Source organism: Epinephelus moara, chromosome 1 (genome assembly GCF_006386435.1).
Source record: "Epinephelus moara isolate mb chromosome 1, YSFRI_EMoa_1.0, whole genome shotgun sequence".
Lineage (NCBI taxonomy): Eukaryota > Metazoa > Chordata > Actinopteri > Perciformes > Serranidae > Epinephelus > Epinephelus moara.
In genome coordinates, this window is record NC_065506.1 from 36,227,530 (window position 1) to 36,250,589 (window position 23,060).

A 23,060-nucleotide genomic window follows, 5' to 3' on the forward strand; every position below is an offset into this window, starting at 1 on the left:
TTCTTGAGCACAGTTCAGTCCCTCTGGACATGCATATGAACTCTTGGGTTTTGGCCGAGCCGCAGTAATTCAGTTTCTGACATAATAACCAGCATCAGCATCTCATAAATGTGCCCTTGTGATGTGCGGCCAGTTAGTTTGCAAGTTCTTTTGCTTGTGTAACTACAAGCCACTGTCAAACCTACTGTGCCTCTGCGTGATAGGACAAACAAACCACACTACACTAATATGAGACAATGACCACTGGTAAAAGCAGATATCCTGTTCTACAATGCTGAAATACTTAGTGGAAGTTGTGCATGATACTTCCTGCATACTTTAAGTATAGGTACATGAGTATTATCAAATCAAAAGTAGTAATTATGCAGAATAGCCCATTTCAGAGTGTTGTAATGTGATCTATACAACAGGACTACTATTACTGATTACTTGATTGTTGCATTTTAATGTAGCTGGTCATGGTGTATTAATCCATCCATCCTTTTCAGGGCAAGAGGCAGGAGCCTATCCCAGCTTAAACTGGGCTGGAGGCTGGGTGCACACTGTCACAGGGCTGATACTTATATCCTGTACAAACGACCACTCAAACTTATAATCACATCACAAATTACAATTTAGAGGCACCAGTAGCAGCACCTGTAGAGAGAGTGGTTGAAGGCCCCACTCCCAACCACGCAGAGAACAAGCCCTTGCAAGAGATTCAACTTGCAACCACAGAATACGCCTGTGTTCAAAGAGCACATGTGTTTTTTCTTATTTTATTTAGTATATTTGTCACATACAGGCTTCTCAACCCACCCTCCCTTTCCCTTCTCTTCATCCATTATCTTCCCAACCAACATTCCTTCATTCTCGCTTCCCTTCATCCCTCATCTCTTCTTATTCAATCTGGTGCATACCTCTCCCACAATCAGCTCTGGCGGAAAAACGCCTGAGACGGAAGCCCCGCACTGATTCTCCCTCTGCCCAATCTCCCGTACATCCTGTCGGATCAGCCTAACAGAAGACATCACTCTTCCACCTTAAGCCACACCCACCTTATATTTAACCCCCACCTATTCTGAGTACGAATACAAATACAATACAATACAATACAATACAATTAAGTTAGTGGTAGATATAATTTAGTGGTAGAAAATGTAAATACAGTACAAGTGCCTTCAAATCAAACTTGTTACTTTCCACTGCTGATAATGAGCTGGGTGAAGGGTTTTGTAATGGACATTATGGGAATGTTTCTGATTCCATAACTTTCCCAGTCAAACCCAAACCGCCTGGCGCTGACAGACAAATGGATGGGCAGAAACAGAAGACAAACAACAGCATGGATGTAAAGACTAGCAGCTGCACCAAACATTGCAGCCTCAAACCCAAACCTCCCGGCTGGCTTATGTTGAAAGTGGGCAGAAAAGGAAGGCTAAAAGAAGAAGAAGAAGAAGCAGAGGAGCTTCCTCTAATGATGAGCGCCACCGCTCTCCTCTGATGTTCAATGAAAAACAAATGAGCTGACTTTGCAAAGCGGGCTGCATGAAAAGGCCATGAAGTGAGAGTTTCCCTGTGATCTAGTGCCTTTGCTGGCAGAGAGCTCCTCGGTCTGGGCTTCTTCAGACGGCCCGGCCTAATGAGAGAGATTCACCACTGTTTCAATTATTATGATTCAATTGGTATTATTATGATTGTTGCTGTAGAAGCAGTGATGCAGTTCACATAAGCACACTTTCTGAGGAATATTTAAACAAGCAAATGTCACACAGCATGGAAAACAGTAACTGTAGGAGGTACGATTCGCATTGACAATGTGCCGACAATGTAGAAAGATGAGTACATTGCCAGTTTACCCTTTCTGGTAGATGTTTCCATGGCAACCAAGGCTCTCTTTTAATGAAGCAGTAATCCAGCAGGGGACTAAAACAGAGAGACAATATGGCCACTGGCATTTGAGAATTTTAGCACACATAATGTGTGACTGTGTGTTGCAGGCGGTAAACAGCACATAATCAATCAGATTGTCAATCAGAGCACGAGGCAGGACAGTCTAAACTTTTTGCTGCGAGGCTCTTACGTCTGAGTTATTTTAAAAGCTGTCTGGCATCCTGCCTCTAGAAATCTGTCATGGAGCAATAGAAATAAATGGAACAAGACGGAAACTATACATCACGTGATGAATAAAAACCACAAATGAAGAACCGTGGACTTCCTTAAGAGGAAGAACAGACTGAATATTTAAAAGAAGTGCCTCAGATTCTGCAAGGCAAGCTGTTATGATACCCTGAAAGTAATGCCCCCTCGCTGGTCTGAGTAATTCAGCTCTCTCTCTAGATTTCGGTTATTCATATTGCATGTGCATCTTTAAGGTGCCCTACCTTAAAATAGCATGAAGTGTTTCCAAGTGTGAAAACTCTCACTTTAAAAGACATGATGAAACTGCAATTGCTGTGACAGACAAACGGACGATCTTTCTGCCAGAAGCAGGCAAGGCTGACACAGTTTGAAACCACAAGTATTATTCAATTCCCTTTTTAAAATATTTCCTAAACTCACTCTCTCTCACACACACACACACACACACACACACACACACACACATTCGTACACACTCAGACAGTCCCCCCAGTAGTAGACGTTAAGTGAAAGCTACCACAGATCTATTTAGCAGATGCCTGGTATCCCACAGTTTGGAGCCTGAGGAATCACATTAGCTCAGTAGGCTATGTACTCTGTATACTGGAGCTCTCCACAGTTTCTCCACTATGTTGCTGAAACTGCTTGAATTTTGACAGCCAAAAAGTTATGATTGAATAAATCTACTGTAAAGAAATGTTTGGACTTCAGTGAAATGTCTCAACAACTATTGGATGTTTTCCAATGTGACACAGCATAAAATCCAGTAGTAATGCCTGAAGCAAACGACATGGCTGCTCTAAGGATTGATTGTAATAACTTTGGTTGACTTTTCATCGGGAACTGCCCATTGGTCCAACATCCCATTGTTCGACCATATTAAACCCATTGTTCCGAAGCCCATTCCGAAATCATCATGATGCCCTGTGGTTAAGGTCTGGTTAGGTTTAGGCACAAAAACCACTTGGTTAGGGTCAGGAAAAGATCATGGTGTGGGTTAAAATGAAAAAGAAAGTGACAAACACATAAGCCGTGAGCCTGCTTCGCCTCAAGCCTGAGAGCCGGTCGCGGTGCACCATCAAGGTAGAAATACGCCTGCCGGGAGCCGTTCAGCACCGCGGACAGTCGGACTAATGGGATGTCGAACTGTGTGCCATTACCTTTTTTATATGTTGCTTTTGTCCCTGGACTTGTATGAGAAGAGGAAATGTTCGCTAGCTGCTAGGCTAATTTATACAAAGTAAAATGCCATAGGCTTGTGCTAATGACGTTAGCATGTTGTATTTGTGGGGAAAAGTGTTTGTCTGTGAATGCTGCGAGTTATAGTGAAGCTGATTTCTGTACTTGTGTTTGAAATTGTCTCTATTAAGCCATATTAATGTGTGTTTAATGTGTGTTTTGAATCAAATTAACTTTACAGCACTTCACAGAAACCTCCAGCACTGACTAGTGTTTTGGAGGTGTAACTGCACTGAGTGACACAGAGACACCACTGCACAAGTAAATGCTCACAACAGAGTAGGCGACATGCGTAGGGTCTGCCGCACAACTATAAATCCCACATCCTTTTCCTGTTTGTCCCAGACTTACAAAGAGTTTTCCATGAGATGAATAAATGTGGCTGTTACCAGCTCTGAGTGGTTCATTAGAGCAGAAGATGTCACACACAGGTCACATATTGACTGTATCAATTTAAGTTTTAAATTGTCAGTTTTAACATCTGTCACATTAGTTAGCACTTACTACAGTGTACTAGCTTCAGGGTGAAAAGATGCCCTAATTATCACTTCCTTGGGTGAGGGCCTAATACTAATACTGTCATTTTCAATCACCATCAGTATCTATCAGGTCTGTCTGTCTGTCTGTCTGTCTGTCTATCTTTCTATCTACTTTTACACTGATAAACTGCCTCTGACCCACCTCTTAAGTGACCTCATGTGGACAATCTGATGCGCTATCTGGAGAGACGGCATCATGCTAATGTTAGCTAACAGCAAAACAGACAATGTTTAGCCTACTGGCAGCAAAAATAATAAAAACGAATATGAATTTAATAAAAACATGGCGAACTTAATGACAAACAGCAAACAGATAAAGCCAGCACAACTTCTCCGTGCTTTTTGGGTAAGTTAACTTTATATTTGTCCACAAACATCAACAAGCTAGTTACCTAATTTAAATCCTCTGTAGCTCCTCTACCCACAATCCCTCGCTGTTCACTTCTTCAAGCAGATACAGAATTTTGACAGTAGGTGGCACTGTCGCTCCCTCAAACTGAATATAACCAGAATTTAAAGCATCTCAACAGCAACACACAAATAAATAGAAAGAGGGCACACACTATGGGACTATTATCAAGTTTAGCTGGATTTAACCTGGACCTTATTAAGTATGTTACAAATACATGTTTTATCAATTAATTTAAACCTTTAATCACCATCTCTATTGATCCACCTGTTTGCTTAGGAAGGTTCCTGAAGCGTTTATACTCGCATAAGACATCATGGCATCATAGATGGCGTGAGAGTTAGCATGCACAGGCAGCGTACAAACAAAATATTCAGTGAGTAAGCAAGAGGTCAAAGAGCACTACAGGAAGAATGTTATCAAATGTCTGACAACAGTAAACAGATGTAATGCTTACCATTGCATTTGTGTACTTTAGATTATTTCTGTTTTTTAACCCCAAATCAAGTCTGTTTTGTTTCCCCCCAAGTCACCACTCTTTCCGTGAGACTGCTTTTTTAGCTTCTACAGCAATCTTTCATGTTTTTCCACACCCTGCGGCAAACAGCCTCTTCTTTCCCCAGTGTGGTGAACTATTTCTTTCCAAGAATTTAAGGCCATTGGACTATCCCTGTGGTGTCTCAGTGAAGAGGAGTCATAGAGATGTCATGATGGCCATTCTTCCAAGACGTCCATGTTGAACTGAAAAGGGCAGCGTGCACCTTGTTACAAGAATTCAGAGGTGCACAACCAAGAGCTGCAACAACTTTTGAAGCCTTTGGGAGCATTTTCTCATGATGTCAAAGCTCACACTGGTGACACTAAGGCAAGCATGAACCCATAAACTAGGTAAAGTTGTCACAGTTTTGGATTCCTGGTTATCGGCTCTTTTCTGCATACACAGCCACTCAGCCCTCAGTCAGTAATTTTCAACTCATCCCGCCTCTCTGCCATGCCTACCTGCCAATCAATCGCCTGTCTATACTTATCCCGCTCCTGCCTGTCCACTATGCCCATCTCATCAAGCCAACTCAGTTCACCTGTTCCTCATTACTCCCAACCAGTTCGTACCCCAGCTTCTCAGTCACTTGTTTCCAGATTGTTCTGCACCACTCATGCAACTTTATTTCGTACTGATCTCCCATTGCTGACTCTGCCTCTGACTTGCCTGCTTCATCTGATTCCCAGTAAAGCCTCGGCCTTCTGTCCCTGACCACAAGACCTGCCTCTGCGTCCTTGGTTCCTGTTTGCCTGTCCCTGCTTGGCGTTTTTATCCAACAACAACGCTGCAGTGTGAGTGTCCCAGTCAGCTTACCTGTAGTTTCCTGTAATCCAGAGATTTTCACACTCTACATGCTGAGGAAAGATGCTGCAGTGATGTCTTCCTTATCTCCTTCAGCATAGGATACACTGGACCATTGATTGATAATGCCATTCCACATCTCCTTGCAACAGTAACAGTTTAAATGATGAAGAAACAACATGCCTGTCTTGCATAAATTTAGCAATCATTTCCATGCAGTTTAATTAAGATTCATGTCGTTAAAGCATATTGCTGAACTTCTCTGCCCTTACTCCAACTCCTGACCTCTTAGATCCTCTGAACACTGTCTTTTAACTGTCCCATGTTTGAGGCTGGTGGGTAAGGGAGATAGTACCTTTGTGGTAGCTGCTCCAAAGTACTGGAATAGCCTTCCACTACCAATCGAATGCTCCCCCTCCATTGACACTTATAAGACAAATCTTAAAATGTACATGTTTTCAATGGCATTTGATTGTCTGTAGTGGTTTTGATATTTTAGTATTTTATAATCTTTTTTTACACATAGAAAGTGTCATTCTTTTATTTTGCACAGCACCTTGGTCAACTGCGGCTTCACCATGACAGACCCACTTCGATAACTACCACCATCTCATAACTATAGAGCCCAGTATAAGTGCATTCGGATTCTCTTAACACTGCGGTTGTCTTTTCCAAAGTCCTTATGAATTCTCCTTCACATCTTCTTTTTTTTTTGTACCTCATGACGTTTTCCATCGAGGTCAAGGAAAAGTTTAAAACAGGACACACTTTATTTGTGACTATTAGACCGCAGCCATCCTCTACAGAGTAATGATTCAATTTAATTTGATTAGCCAAAATAGACTGACAAACTAAGTGCCATCATGAGGATTTTTGGGTAATGGAAAGATAAGTTCTTCTATTCACGCCCATCTTTTGTAACCTAATTCTAAATTAACTCTCAACAGTTGAATCGAGCTTCACAGAGACTGTTGTGATGATTGTTTTCCTGCTAAATTTACAAGATACATCTCACAAAGCGCAATCAGAGCTACTGCAGTGTACTTGAGATGATTTGTTTCCTGATTGAGGATGAGAATAACACTGAGGTTAATGAGAATATAGTGATTCATTCCCTAAGTCCCAGGACACCTGCAAGAAACAGTCTGTGATACACACAGATAGAGCAAAATCATAAATATGACCAAGCTTCAGTTTCAGTGCATACTCTATACAGCGCACAAACACACAGACACACTGTTACAGTTCACACATACAGTGGATAAACTTGTTGCTGAGTGATGACATGGTCTGTTGCATATATTGATTAGCCTACCAAGCACTTGTGTATGTGTGTTTTTTCTCCTGACATACTCTCCTCATCTCCCTGTAATCAGCACACGCAGCTCCCAGGTGGCTGTGCATCAGTGAAATTGAGATCGAGACTCTTATTTTAGATGTTTCACTCTCTTGCATCACTGGAGAGACAGCTGAGGGGTGCCATCTCTGCAGGAACTGCTGCAAACCTTGTCTACATGTATATTTTCTCTCACTTTTTCTGCCTCAGTGCCTCCATCTCTGTTTCTATTCTCACAATCAAACAAACATGTTTGTGAGTAGAGCTCTGCAGGATAATCCGCTGAGTGGTCCTGGTGTTTAGAGAGTGGAAGCAAAACAAATTGAAACATCTGTGTGTGAAATCTATTGCCTTGTTTGCCCAGGGGCACAGCAATTGAACATAATGAACAGATTGGTTGTTTTATTTAGGATGTGCTGCAGTTAAATCACTGTGTTGTGTGTTGTAGCGCCCTCTCCTGACTAATATTTGCAAATACAAAGATTTTTCCCCACTCTATCGAATATGTCCACATTATTCCTGCGCCGTCATCTGAGGAGGTGTTCATGGTTGGAATTTATTATTATCATTATTATTATTTAAATCTTTGTGTACAACAACAATTTTATTTTATTTTTTTTGTATTTATTTATATTATTTTATTTTAGAATCTTATTTTATTAAAAAAAAATGTGTTATAATAATAACAGTACACATTTTCTACGGCATCTTTCACACACAAATTTATTTAATTCAATTTAATATACTTTATTAATCTCCAAGGGGGGAATTCAGCTGACAATATAAACAACACTTAAAATATGATGTTTTTAAAAAAAAAAGAGGAGGAGAGTTTAAAAAAACAGAAGAGTCAGGTTTTTTCACACTAAGAGTCACTTTCTTCCTTGCAAAATGCTTCAAAATGCCAATAACCCTAAATATATATAATAACATTTAGGATAAATGAGTAAAAATTAAAAAAAAAGAAGAAGACAAAAACACACAATATTTGCACAATAATTTACATTTATTTCAATATTAGGACATCTAAACTTACACTTCACATAATGCATAAAAGTTCAAGTAAAAAAAACATTTTTTGATACAAACCAAAATATAAAACGTAGCTTTGTACAGCCATGAGATAACATAAATGCAGTAATGGAGGTCATAGACTGAATGTCAGAGTCTCAGAGTGTTTGCCAGCTTCCTCTCTGTCTGGGTAAGAATCTCATGCTGAGATGTTCAGCCTCCTGCTGATGCTCAACGGGCTGCTGGGAGAGGTTGTTGGTCTGTGGGAGGCAGTCCAGGGTCAAGCCCTCATGGGGGCAAACAGAGTACTGGGAGAGCAACGTTACCAGGATGGATTTCATCATCACCATGGCGATGTGCTTGCCAACGCAGGAGCGAGGGCCCGAGCCGAACGGCTGGAAGTAACGGCGAGGAGCCTGAAGGAGGACAGAGGGAAGAGGCAGTTAAACCCCCTGACAACATAATAGTGTAATGATTTAATAAAAGCTTGGCACTCAAAAGTCATCAGGGCTGTGTGTGTGTGTGTGTGTGTGTGTGTGTGTGTGTGTGTGTGTGGTTTAAACCATATTTGATTGACAGTAGCAATATAAACAAACAATCATCAGATTCTGATTCAAATGTTAAGTCCTGATTGGTGCACAGGAGTACGGAGTACAGCTAAGCCCCGCCCACTTTGAACCAGTAGGAAAAGCAGAGATGAAAAAAGAAAAAAATAAGTGTGAAATCTCCTGTACAAAATCCAAAATTGTTCTAACTTTGGCAGAAAATTGTGCCTTCATGTCGGTCCCTATTGCTCAAAGTAAGGAGCTGAATGGGAAAACAGGCTTTCATGGTCTTCAAGAGTTTATTTATTTGCTTTAAGTTATTTTCTCTTACACTTTTGAGTGCCAGAGTTGCAGATATAACCTCAATTTGGCAAAAAATTATACATCTACTTACATTTTTTTCAAAGTTTTCCAGACTGAATTCATTGGCTTTGAGGAAAAACTCAGTCCGGTGCATGCGGCCGGTGTTCAGGATGATATTTGTGCCCTTCGGTACCCTGTAGCCATCTATGATGTCATCAGACAGGGCTCGACGCATGGTGAAGTCCACCACAGGGTGGAAGCGCAAGCATTCATTGATGAAGCTCTCCAGCACCTGCAGCTTTTGAAGGTCACCGTTCTGAAGCTGTCTCTCACCTGCAGCGAGACGATGGCAATGAGATGTCATGACACTTAAACACTCACTACTTCTAGCTCTTAATCTCTACTGCATTTCATCTTACCTACAACGGTGTCTATCTCCTGCAGCAGCTGCAGCTCCACATCTGGATTCTGTTTGAGGAGCAGCAGCATGAAGAAGAGGCTGATGGACAGGGTGTCTGGTGCTGCGATCACCATCTCCAGCACGCACTGCCTCACGTTCTCTGCAGACAGTTCGCCATGGTTCTGAAAACACACACCCACAAATGTAATTAAGCTGACTGGTGTTACTTGGCAGTAAAAAAGTGTAATTGATCAATAGAGTATTTCTGAGATATGGTTTGAAGTCTGAAAGGGCTTTTAAAAAAGGACAAAGGGGACTTTTATTTGAAATTGAGGAACTTTGAGTGTTTGCCAAAAGTACTGGCAGCGATTCAAACTCTCTGACTGACCTGTGCAAATATGAGCTCTGCAGTGAAGTTTATGTTATCGAGCTTATCTGCCTGCTCCATGTCTCTCCTCTTCTGCTCTACAAGACTTTCTATGGCGTCTTGCAGCTCCTGGCTGTGAGATGACAGATATATCACACTTGATTATAAAAGAAGAGCTCACCCAGAAAACCTAAAGGTGGGCCTGTGTATGAAGGAGAATGAATAATAATAAAGTGATGGAGTGACTCACGCTGCTGTCTTGTGCCTCTGGTGAATCCAGTCAAACTTGAAGTAGACGTCAGGTTTGATCAACACAGTCTGCCATGTGTCAAAATACTTGAGGATCTTCAGCAGCAGTTCTTTTTCTGGACAGAGGGTCAAACAAATGCATCAGGAACACAAAACCTACGCCCTTGAACAGATATCTGATTAACAACATGCATGATACTGTAAACTAAGAGATTAATGCATGTCTACTCACCATTGACAGGTACATCCAGGAAGAGTCTGTTGGAGATGTTGACCACGGTGCAGCGCAGCAAACTGAGGACATCCACATGACCCAAACCGTCCAGGTCGTCCAGGTGAGTCTGTGTTGCGGAGACACTGACCTCCACTGTCTGCTGCAAGCCCGGACCTGTCAGGGCTGATGCAGAAAGTCAAATATATCACATCTGAAATCCCTGAATAGCTGGATCAAGTCTGCCAGAATAATCAGAGGTTAAAATGTCACCTTTGGAGAAGTAGGTGCGAATCTTTTTCCACAGCTCCACGTTGTTGTTGAATATGATGCCTCTCTCGTTCATGCCGATGCAGCTGAGTCCCTGCTTGCTCCCAAAACGTGACGTGTAATTCCCATTTTTTAGTACGTGGTGCACCGCTGATGCCCTAATGTGTGACAGAAAAACAAAATTACAAATCAGATTATGAATTTACACCTGGATTGACTGGTGACTTCATTCATCAGCATGAACAGAGGTGACCAACCTGCTGAGTACGAGTGTCTCCTCTCCATTGATCCAGACTCTCACAATGTCTCCATACTTGTTGTTGTAGTAGTTGCTGGCTGTGCCTATGCCAGTCCAGATGAACCTCACATATGACAGAAGTGGCCCCAAACCCAGACAGAAAGACGGACCTGTTGTGGTAAATGACAGTGATGTATCTCAGCTTAAGTGACAGTATTGCCACCTGCACAAAGAAAGTAACTGCAAAGCTTCAAACTATTGACCCTACCTGGCACAGTTTTCTTGTCTGTGTGGTTCCAGGCAGCCAGCAGCACACAGATAAGCAAGATTAGGAGTCTGGTTGCCACGGAGATGCCCGGTGATCCCACTGCAGTGGCGTTTGGAGACATAGTGGCCAGGTCTGCCACCATGTCATCCAAACCCACAGGAGTCATCGCCCGTTGACAAGCAGAGATGAGATCCATAAGAAGGCAGATTTAAAACAACCCGCACCACAACTGCACAAACCCAGCAACAGGTCCGAGTGATGAGAGCTGCCTCAGCACAGCTTTCTCCTTATATGTGGTCTGAGCTGGGTTACGAGCTGGGTCAGGGTAATGCAAAAGCCACAACAGAGGAGGAGAAAGGTAAACAATACAGTCACAGCCTTGAGGGGTTGGATTTGAGCCTGTGCCCTTGAGCGTACAGGACTCAGTTCATTTCATGTTGTGAGTTCACAGGTTGTATTTGACAGTTTGGTGATGAGGAGCAAGTCTGGCTCCCCCTTTGAACATCAAAAGAATCTGATTGGATCCCACAAAGAGGAAATCAATGTATTGACGTCATTAGCTTTATCTGTCCTGCAAAATTAAATTCTGTGTTTTTTTTAAGAGACATCCATTTTATCTATAAAGGGAAGACACACAAGGACAATCTCGAATGCATTTAAAATGCTTTCTGTTTTAAATATTATTTTTTAATAATATAAACTGTATCTGTCATTACAATATACAGTATATATGATCAAATTCCTCCATCACACCACCAGCAGATGGAGGAGCAGAGCAGGGAGGCGCTGAACTGGATCTTAAGATTTACTGCAACATGATGAAAACAAAATCATGAACACTGGTGTTTATGAGATGACTATAAACACAGGTTCTGTAGAAGCTCTCAGAGCTTCAGAGTTATACATACTGGGGATTTTAAAGACAGATACCGTATTGATTAAGGTCATTAAATTTGACTGTTTTCAGGTCACGAAAAATAAAGACATACATGAATAAATAGAAAACTGTGCTCTCACTAATGCAACAATAATTCTCACCATTGAAAATTGTACTGAAGTGGAGGGAGTTCTTAGAAAACGGCTTTTAGATTATCATGTAGTGAAGCTGCTATGAATAAAAAAACTAATAGGGCAGCTGATTAAATATTCAAATCATTAGGATTATTTTGCAGACTCAAATTCATTACCTCAGTATTTTTAAGCTCTTGTCTTGTACTTGAGATTATTTTTTGACTATTCATGGTTTCATCAAACCCTATTATTTGTGTACGGTATCCTCTGTGTCTATCTAAACATATCTTACACACATATTCGTGCAACTTAATTCTGACAGCCATTGACTTGTTATGTATATTTTATTTTATCAGGGTGTCTAATTGAGATCAAGATTTCATTCACAAGTGAGACCAGAGAAGACATGACTACAAAATGAAACAACAATCATATTAATAGGAATGACAGAAATATGATGATGATAGCAAGGATTAAATATAAATTGTAAAATATCCTTGGTGAAGGTATGGAAAAGAATACAAAGGAATAAAAGTTTGGGGGTCGCAGTCCTCAGTGCTCCAGTTACCACTGGCACCACTGTTGGCTTTGCTCACCGCATCTTTTCCAGCTCCTCTTTCAGCCCTTGGTGTTTTTGAGATTCTCATGTCCTGATGTTGCTGTCACTGGGGATTGCTGCATTGATCATCACTGCCTTTTGCTGTTGTTTCTGTTATGTAAACTTATTGTCCCAATTTTTTAGTCAGTCATTTTATTGAATGACAGGAATGCAGCCAGCAGCAGCAAAATAGGCTGCAAAGTAACCACTCAGAGGCATTTATGCACTGACAGTTTACATTCACTAAAAGTGTTTTGTTTTTGGGTTTTTTGCCACTAACAGGCTCAGATTATTATAAGTGTCTGACAACGTTATGGAAAGAAACCATACAGAGACAGACCTTTTTGTGAAATAGTAAGATCCTTTTTGTTTAATCAGGAACGGCCCCAAAATTGCCATCACCAAACCCACCAGATTCCATTTGAATAAAGAGTAATTTTGTCATTGTAAAACACACTTCATTCAAAATTGACAGAAACAAAATGAAGATCACTGGTTTGGTTGGAATAAATCCTTAATTCACCCAGTTAGATGTGAAAATATGCTGCATTTATACACACTAAAATGATTGTAGTCATGTCAATTCAAAAATTGTGCTTCCCATTAGTCACTTAGGGGAGCAGGCAGGTTTAAAGATACCAAAATGACCCTTTAATTTTAGGCAGGGTGGATGTTTTATTTATTTTCTATTATTTCACTATTTATGACAATGTCTGACTATGTCTTTGTTCCATTTGCTCATTCCGTATAAAGGACTCTGTGAATTCACTCACCGCCCACATTTGACTCCAAGAATGCGCATAGTTCAAATGAGCGACTGTGTGCTGAGGGCCTGCCTTGATAACGATGCCCTGTATGATGGCTCGGACCTAGATTGTTCTGCATGATTACGCGGGGACAACAACCCCGTTTCTCCCGAAAACAGAGGTTAATGTAACCTTGTCTCTGTGCTCTGTGTTGTGGTCAACCACATCTTTGTCTCCGCCACATGTGAGGAGAGTTGTTCAGAAGTGAACAAATAAGATTGATAGAGAGCTGGAGGACAGTGGTTAAATGTCAGAATATGTATGATGTCGGAACAGAATTTATCAACTCCTCTTTGAGGCTTGACAGGCAGTCAAAGTGGAAAATAAGAGGGGATATGAATTCAGACTCATGATATGAGGCCTGCCTGAACAACCTTTAGGAACTGATCTCACAATTCAGATTGAAAGGGGGCATTGCAGAGATGGTAAAGAGATGTGACAACAGTAGATAAACTCGCTGCCCAACCACCGCTCTCACAAGCCACTGTGAGTTATGTGCTATGGACAGTATTACTGCCTGTCCCATCACTTCACTTATGTAATAAATTCCTCTTACATAATATACTGGACTTGAAGTTCTGAGACTCTTCTCAATTGTGTATGTTTCTCATTGCATTAAATTCAGATTTAGACTGTTTAGGGGTTCCGTTTTTCCGTGATTTTCTTTAGTACACTATTTTACTGATTGGTTACTGACTGGTTTGCATTCCCCTCAGTTTGGAGAAGCAGAGAAGAGTACCAGCATGAAGGCTAAGCAATGGAATGATGTGGAGGGGTCAACAACAACATGTATTTTTGCCACCAAAAATAGTCCCACCTAAAAAAAAGTTGAAGTGCATGCTATCTGTACAATATTTTCACTGCTGTAACTTGCTTTAGACAGTGATTTCTGACAGAGATCTATAGCTGTTGTATCACTCTCTTCAAAGCCAGACTCCATTGAGAAAACTAGTAATTTAACATGGCTGAACACAGGAGCTGCTGGTCAACAGCTGCCTCGATTAGTTAGTTGATTTGTGTTATCGTGTGACTTTGGCATTTATAAGGATTAGTTCACATTCACCAAAGTCACACAATAACGCAAACTAACTAACTAATTGAGGCAGTGGTAGACCAGCAGCTCTCGTGTTCAGTGAGCCAAAATTACTGTTTTTGTCAATGGAGTCTGGTGGCTTTGACGAGAGTAGATGGGGAAGTTCAGTCATGTTTTAATGTTATTTCAACAGCAGAACATAGTTAGAGTTTGGCATCTAGACTCTGGCCTCATCACTCCCCGCAGATATATCTACATGAGATATTGGGAAGTGATGATTAAATATTTGGAGCTCAGTTCCTGCAGGTGGATGCTGGAGGTAGGGCTGAAAGAGCGAGTAGCAGTACTGATGCAGGGCAGCGGTGATGTAGACGATGCAAAGGGAGAGCTGGGAAGATTTTGCAGCTTAAATAGACCGCCAAATTGGGAGGGTGTGTTTTGTAGATAACATATGTAGAGTGACGTATGACGTGTGTGTATGAATCAGAGCAGCTCGAGCTGACTGCCTGAAGTAGCTTGCAGGTGTCGCTCCATTTGTTAACGGCCTCCCTGTTGGAACAGACTGTGAAAATATGTTTTGCTGCTGCCCCCCTGTCCACAGCCATAAATTTGCTCAGGTAATACACTGACTATGGATAAGTGCCTCATACAACCCCACTTCAAAAAATCCGAACTGTCCCTTTAATGCAATTTATTCTGTTTTTTAATTCTCAGTGACTTTGCTGACTTGTAGTTTCTAAATAATTAAACTTGTGGTACTTCATAGATAACAGTTTAAAGAGAAAAAAAGGCACTTGGACAGAGAAAAGAGATGGGTGGGAGGATAAAGTTTGTGGGAATACGTGTCCATCTGGCTGTCCTTGGCTTGCAGCAGCAGGATGGACATGAATCTCTCAGCTCGATGGTAAGAGGCAAGATAAGGCCGCTCTCCCAGCAGCTGCACCTCGGGAAGGGAGAGAACAGAACCAGCAAAGGTCACTGAGAGACCAGAGGGTGAGAAGATTTTGTGGGCACGCTGACATGCTGTAATTAATGCATCCTTGCTTTCATTTAGCAGCTTTGCAAAGATTATAAAAAATATTTTTAAGATCCTTGTGGTGCAGTCTTTCCCTTGAGTATTTTAAATCAGAGAGGTGGAACGAATGGTTGCTTTTTGTTCCTAGTCTCAGCTGGTCGAGCTCAGAGCGCAGTGAATGAGAGACAACAAAGGAACGACCTCAGTGCTCTTAAGACCGTATGTGCTTACACGTATACACATCTGCTAGAGCGATTCAAGCTGTCCAACAACTGGCTGTCGGTAACCTACAGCCTCAGGCAAGAGCCCACATACTGCAGCTCCGGTCAACAGAGACCAGGACCGCAATCTCACAGTAATACTGCTTTATATTTCTCTCTCTACCTCTTCCTGTGCATGAGTGTGTGTGTGTGTGGGTATCAAAGTTATATGGGGCATAATAAGGCTGTAAGAGCATGTAGGTCAGCTACATGAATCCAGCCCCACTCCACATCGCCAGAGAGGCCAATTAAGTGTCTTATTGAAACAAAATTTGTTATTACAGTAATAACAGAACCTGCACTTGAGTCAAAAAGGGGAAGCACCAACTCTCTTTCACAGTGAAGGATGCTTCAAATGCCTGGAGTTTTTTTTTCCTGTCATCTTTGCGGTGAAATGTCACTTTTCTGGCCCAAATCAAAGCAATGGAAATGGGTCATGGTTGCAGTTGGTGGATGGAAGCTGTGAGGATGTGACAAGGACCAGCGCCGGGGGAGAAATGATGGGAGGATGCAGGAGTGGACATGAACTCAGTGGGAACTACAATGATGTTAATGCATTTTGATGTCATGTATTTGCTTTTCATTCAACATTGGCTCTGTTGTACTTCTATTATGACTTATAATAATAATGATAATGTGTAAAAGTCTGTAAACATCAATGACCAGTCAGTTTGTCTGGTGTTACTCAAGCTTTCACGTGTTATGTATGTGAGTACTTTTGTGCGTACATTGTGCATATGTGTGTGTGTGTGTGTGTGCGTGTGTGTGTGTGTGTGTGTGTGTGTGTGTGTGTGTGTGTGTGTGTGTGTGCGTGTGTGTGTGATGTCAGTCTGCCCACGGCGGTGCAGTAGAATGGGTTATGCTGAATATAAATCAGGTGACTGAACAGGCGGGGGTTTCATCCCAGACAAGCCCAGAAGATTGTGTAATGCCCACTCCTACATTACTGGTTTGCATGTGCACACACACACACACACATATACACAACCCCTTCTCCACTTGGCGAACAACACAACAAGCACTGTATTTACCAGTCTGCCTTCAGAAAGACGACCCGGTTGGAGCACAGACACTAAAGCTGACTGGACTCTATTTGGAGCTTTCAGATAACGTGGACAACACCTTGAATTTCAGCGAAGAACTTCCTTTTTTCCTCTTTAACCTTCTCCTCCTTCTCCTTCCTTTGGATTAGTTCGACTCTATTTTAAATTGATTTTTGGTGCCAACCTCGAGGACTTTTTCTGTCCTGTTTGACTTTGACCTTCTCTATTCTCTGCTGTGCTGGAGCTGTATCCTCCTGTGAATGCTGAAGTTGGTGGGTGACCCTCAGAAAAGAGGAGGTGAAGTGGTAACCATGTGGATCCCGACCCCCAGCATGACTCTCCCTCAGCGGATGGTGCTGTACGGGACGTGCATTGTGGCGTTGATGAACTCTGTGGGCCTCCTAGTGCTCTTGGTCCAGCAGAATCAGCAGCGTGTCTTGCTGGAGCAGACAGGGGCAAAGCTGACAGAGGTGGAGCAGAGCTCCGTGGTGGAGTTCCTCCAGGAGGTGCCGAGAGGAGCGGCGGGGATGCGGGCCAGTGCGGGGCACCAGCCTCAGTATCAGTACCAGTACTCGAGGAATAAGAGAAGTGAAGAGCTGGAGAAGGAGCTACAGCAAGAGGTGCAGGAGATTCCCCAGGAGGATGAACAGGAGGTCAGTCAGCAGGAGGTCAGCCAGGAGGTGGGAGAGGAAGCAGAGAAGAAGATGAAGAATGAGATGAAGCACAAGCACCGACACAGCCAGAGTTACCACAAGGCGCACGTGCAGGATGACATGATGATGATGATGACTTACTCCATGGTGCCGGTGAGATGAGATACCTGCTGGTGGACTGTATATGAGAGAAAAAGAATGAGGGCATACAGGGAAATAGATTTAATAAATACTGAACACAGTCTTAGATTATTATTTTGTCATTGCTGAATAATGCTGCATCACCCACTGGTTTAAATGGACAATAATTTTGGGGCCTGTGACCATCAGAGGTCGGCAGGTTTCCGCCTGTGGTAATTTGATTAACTGCCTATTTGTTTGGTGACGCTGTTGCACCACTGGCAAGATGCAGAGTGAAATAAAAAGGGCCTTAAGGCAACACCTGCATTATTACATAATCCCAAGGCCCTCAAGTGTTTTTTAGAATCATGTACTGTACTTAAGTATTCCCATATTATGCTACAAATTCTGCTACTCCATAACATTAAAGAGGAAAATATGCAGTACACTTCACAACATTTAGCTATAGCTGCTTTGTAAATCAAGATTCTACATACTAGAAAATATCATTAGTAAAACTTTCATATTTATTATTATTATTATTATCATTATTATTGCTAATAATAATAATTATAAGAAGAAGAATATACTTTTATTTTTATTATTTTATTTATTTAATTTTCTTTTTCTTTTTTTTTAACTTTTATAATAATATTTTTTTTTGGAGGGGGGGCGGTACAATGAGTGGTAAGTGGTAGCGCAGTGGTAAGCGTTGTTGCCTCACAGCAAGAGGGTTCCTGGTTTGAACCCAGGCTGACCTGTTCTTCCCAGGTCAGCGTGGGTTTTCTCCAGGTACTCCAGCTTCCTCCCACAGTCCAAAGACATGCAGGTTAATTGGTGACTCTAAATTGGCCGTAGGTGTGAATGTGAGTGTGAATGGTTGTCAGCTAGGATAGGCTCCAGCGCCCCGCGACCCCTAACAGGATGAGCGGTTACGGAAAATGAATGAAAAAAATAAATATACTTTTACTTTAATAACAGTTTAAATTATAATGGAGTATATTTATGGAGGTGCATTGCTACTTTTATATAAGTAAAGTATCTTAATGTTTCCGCCACTGGTGATACTGGGCGTCAGTGGGGGCCCACAGCTATTTTTGCTCCATCACCCCATACTGTAGATGTTATAGATGTATTTTAATCACATTTTTATGTTTTCTTTTCCTCTTCAGATAAAATTGCTGATCGACATTTGCAACAGCACCAAAGGAGTCTGCATCGCCGGTATGTCTATCCATATACTTTAAACCGGTGGTTTCCAACTGGTGGGTCACGGTCCAAAAGTGGGTCGTGGTTCCATTCTGAATGGACCCCAAGTGTCTTGTGTGTGTCAAGTTTGTAAAAAATACACTTTGCTTTGAAGTACAGTGAGTTTTCAGCACACTTGAACTAAGGAGAAATCTGGACCCCGTGGCTGGACCAGTTGGAAACCACTGCCTACCAAGAGAACACGTATTCTCTCAACATATAGAGGGACACCTATAAGACAGGGGAGTTTGGGTGTGCTCCCCCAGGAAATGTTGAGCATCAGACACATAATTTTCTGCATTCTAGTGAATTTCTATGCACCAATGTGTGCCCTTTCTGCAGCTATTTATGGTGGAAATGTCTTTAATTTCATCAGAATAAAAGTCCTCTGCTAATATCATGTTTTTATTGGTGGGGACGAATGTATATGTTCTCAATATTAAGGGGGATGCGTCCCTTGCGTCCCCTTGAAAACTATGCTTAAGCAACCTACTCATGTCCAGAATATCACCTTTTATCCACTAACATCCTCTAACCTTCTGTTGCAGGACCACCGGGACCGCCTGGTAAGTGAACCCTTAAATCTGGATCCAAATTTAAAAACCAGCCACACTGTATGTCTCCTTTGAGGTTTACTGACCCATATCTTTGCTCAATGTGTTTTCCACTCAGTCCATGGTGAAGACTTTTCTGTCTTACTGTAGGTTTGCCCGGTGCGGATGGTATGCCCGGCCACAATGGGACTGATGGCATCCCAGGAGTGAATGGAGTGCCCGGGGCTGATGGGAAAAGAGGAAAAAAAGGTAAAGAAAAAGTGAGGCTCTATTCTGTTTTTACTCACCATCTATTTGTATCAATGCCTCGGGCAACGCTGGCCATTTTAGTGAAGAACTACGGTTACAATGTGACAGTCAAAGGGTTGAGTATAACCTGGGGTTAAAAATACCAAGACACACACGCAACCACTTTAAACCATGCACACACACACAAAGACACAAACTCAGAACATACTAACTCCTACCCAGTGTTCTCCCACTTCACTGTGTTCACCACACAGGATTGCATGATTCACCAGAGGAAGTCAATGGAATAGTTCATGGCTTTAACAATAGGGTCAAGTGTAGTGAGTTTATGAATGCAGTCTCTGAGCTATTTGGCATAATGTCCTCCTTCAGGTGAGAAAGGAGAACCTGGTGAAAAAGGAGAGCGAGGAGAAGCTGGTCCGCCTGGAGAGAAGGGACAACCATCCAATGATGTCATTATTGAGGGCAAGTAGAGCTTTACATATAAGAATAAACCTTATTTTGTACATCAAGAGGGTTTACAATTCGTCCTTTATTCTTTGTACAGGCCCTCCTGGTCCTCCAGGTCCTCCTGGTCCCCCAGGACCTCCTGGTCCTCAGGGGCCTCCCAGAACAAGGCACCACAGAGCCAACCTTCAGGCGGCTCATACCCTGGGTAAGAGGCCTTTGTTGACCTTATCAAATGGAATTGAAATTGAAATTTGAAGGTTTACTGTAACTACAATTCCATTAAAACTGGGCAACTCCATCTGCTGAGGAAGACTGTGTAACATGATCGAAAGTTCCAGAGCACCTACCACATGGACTCTGTGAGATCGCTTTGTCAAGCACACACCATGTGTGAACACTGTGAATAACGTAAAATAACTTTATTTGTAACAGGGCTGTTACACGCAATTCCAAATGATGAGACCTCATCTGTAAAGGAGGCTGTGAAGCTACACGGGAAACCTGTTAAGAAGAACGGTGCGTGTTCAAAGAACTGTTTCTACATGTATGATATGAGCTCTGTGGTAGAGATGTGAGCATCTAAGCTTGTTGTTTTGTTTCCCCTCAGAGTGCCTGATTAAGTCTCTGATCAACCCCAGGAATGTGTCAAAGATGGAGAGCACATTTGGCACGTGGATGAAAGACACCGCTCAGCTGAATGATGAGCGAATCTGGGTGGCAGAACACTTTTCTGGTAGGTTGGATGCAGAGGACCATCGAAGCAATGCAGGGATGATAAACTGTGGGATCTCTGATAATGAGCTCAAGCAGTGAACATTTTGCTTGTTCTTCCCCAGGTCGTGTGGTGAAGGAGTATAAAAGTATCGCCTCCTTCCAGAACAGCAGCAGCGACACTGTGGATGTTAGAAAGTTCTACCAGGGCTGCGGCCACACTGTTCACAACGGTTCCTTCTATTATCACATCGCCGGTACTTCCAGCATTGCCAGGTGAGGCGACATTTCATTGAATCTGTTTCAACTATTTGCACTATTGCTTGGTTTGGAAATCTAAACCTGTCCAGAGAGAATACACTTGGATGTTTTGTCAACATTGACAGTAGGATTTCGGAGAGAAGTCCGGCCAAGCTCTTCAACATTTTCAACTGGCCGCCAGGTCCTTAGAAGCACTTTATTGGACTGCGAGGACCATCCACCCCTGGATGAGTTTAAACTTCAGCCCCTTGTACGTCCACAAGATGACCAAGAGATTTCATGTCTCCTTCATCCCAATTGCGACTGATATGCTTAATAGCGAGTAGATCTCTGGCTGTATCCCTTGCAGTTCTTTTGCAAACTTTGTACATGTTATATTACTTGGTGTGCTCTAGCTCTGGTGATTTTTTGTGTTGATGTGTTGTTGATGTTTTCCATTTGTAGTTGCAAAACAAATTTGCCCATGGGGGGGACAATAACCTTGAACCTTGCCATCATATCCATTTGTTCCGCTCCACTCCATTAACAACTTGCTGCTTGTTTGTTCACAGATTTGACTTCACCACCAAGAGGCTTCACACTCTTACCATAGAAAATGCTCTGTACCACAATCTCGCCTACCTGCTCCACAACTCCAAGACCTACTTCAAACTGGCAGCAGACGAGAACGGCTTGTGGCTGATCTTTGCCTCCAGCATAGATGAAAGCATCACGGTGGCCCAGCTGGACCAGAAGACCTTCTCCGTCACTTCCTACATAAACACCACCTACCCCCGCACCAAGGCTGGCAACGCCTTCATCGCCTGCGGCGTCCTGTACGTCACCGACACCAAAGACACCAGAGTCACCTTTGCTTTTGACCTGCTGAAGGGAAAGCCGGTGAACGTGACCTTTGACTTGAGGTCTCCAGGCGGAGTGCTGGCGATGCTCTCCTACAGCCCGAAGGACAGACACCTGTATGTGTGGGACCACGGCTACGTTAAGCTCTACGTGGTCCACTTCATCTCAGACGAGTGAAAAACACACCATCTGAACACGACAGACAACATGCAGGCGTGACTGTTACGTAGTGAGAGCCAAATGCCTGCTGACTGCCAACTACTCACTCCATCTTTGGAAATGATTAAATTTAGGTTTTTGAGACAGATGTACACTAGGCTTGGGCTGTATCATGGTATTATTGTATTCTGGGGAATTTAAAAATCCAGACATGATTTTCAAATCCATCAAAAATACAGACGCTCTTCTTAGTATTAAACTGATACGGAGATGCTGTATTGAGGCGATGTATTGTAGTGCACAGCAAGCACCACCAGAGGTCAGTCTCTACTGGTGGAACAGGCAGTCGAGCTGAGAATGATGGTGACAGTGAATGGAAGGGATAACGTTACAGGACTAGTAAGAAAGAAAAAATGCCTCTGCCCTTGTTTGGGAGTATTGCCACATATAACTTTACCTTGAAATGACTCCCCCCAACTAAAAAAAAACAGTTTCTTAGACACATGATGTTATCTAACACATCATCTCTGTTCAGCCCATTGACGTGTGTCATCAGGTCCGTCAGCAAGAAGGGCGCTAGTTTCCTATTTATTCATTGTTCTACGGGTCGTCAATATTTAAGCCAAGCAAGACTTGTTTAAGTAGGCTACTTGCGTATTAGAAACACAACATTGTAGGCTAAACAACGGCTAATGACTTAGTTTAAACGCACAAAATATTCCTGTTTTTCTGAAAATGAATATTCCACTAATATTCCCGTTTACATGCAGCTGTGCATTCTCTGATTAAAGTGCCCTAATGTGTCGATTATCACATTAAAATACAGAAAAGTGGAACAGCTGGAGCTGCTTGTCATTTTGCTTCCTTGCATCAAAATAGGATTTCTTCAAAGTTTTCGAGCGTGACCATGCGAACACTGCCTCTCTCTTTCATTCCTTCAGCCACCTTCTTGAAAAGGTCAGCATTGCAATATTTGCGTATATTCGAAAATCTGTTGATATCAAAGTCTTTCATAATGTCAAAAAGTAGGTGTTTTTCTCCTTCTACAAAGAAATGTTGGCTTTTCCCCTGAAGAAACCTTCTACAAAGAAATGTTGGCTTTTCCCCTGAAGAAATATTATCATATTTTTTGGAAAAATGAAACAGTGATTCCAGAGAGAAGCAGACAGAGGGGTCTACAGTCTGTGTTTGAAGGATATAT

General features: G+C 42.3%; 2 protein-coding genes across 2 annotated transcripts; one reads left to right on the forward strand and one right to left on the reverse strand.

The window, feature by feature from the left end:
- Window positions 1–8,155: 8,155 nt before the first annotated feature.
- LOC126383833 (aromatase) lies at window positions 8,156–11,044 on the reverse strand. Its single transcript, XM_050034584.1, has 9 exons — window positions 10,849–11,044; window positions 10,600–10,750; window positions 10,346–10,500; window positions 10,094–10,258; window positions 9,863–9,977; window positions 9,634–9,745; window positions 9,265–9,427; window positions 8,937–9,178; window positions 8,156–8,413 (listed from the first exon to the last, which is right to left on the reverse strand). Exons 1-9 carry the CDS (start codon window positions 11,042–11,044, stop codon window positions 8,156–8,158), a joined length of 1,557 nt encoding a protein of 518 aa, XP_049890541.1.
- A 5,514-nt stretch (window positions 11,045–16,558) lies between these two features.
- On the forward strand, window positions 16,559–22,858 carry gldn (gliomedin). The gene is made up of 10 exons (XM_050034166.1): window positions 16,559–17,420; window positions 18,560–18,611; window positions 19,184–19,201; window positions 19,340–19,438; window positions 19,811–19,903; window positions 19,986–20,093; window positions 20,321–20,404; window positions 20,496–20,621; window positions 20,725–20,875; window positions 21,412–22,858. The coding sequence occupies exons 1-10, from the start codon at window positions 16,875–16,877 to the stop codon at window positions 21,875–21,877; spliced, it is 1,743 nt and encodes a 580-aa protein (XP_049890123.1). The 5' UTR covers window positions 16,559–16,874; the 3' UTR covers window positions 21,878–22,858.
- The last annotated feature ends 202 nt before the right edge of the window (window positions 22,859–23,060 follow it).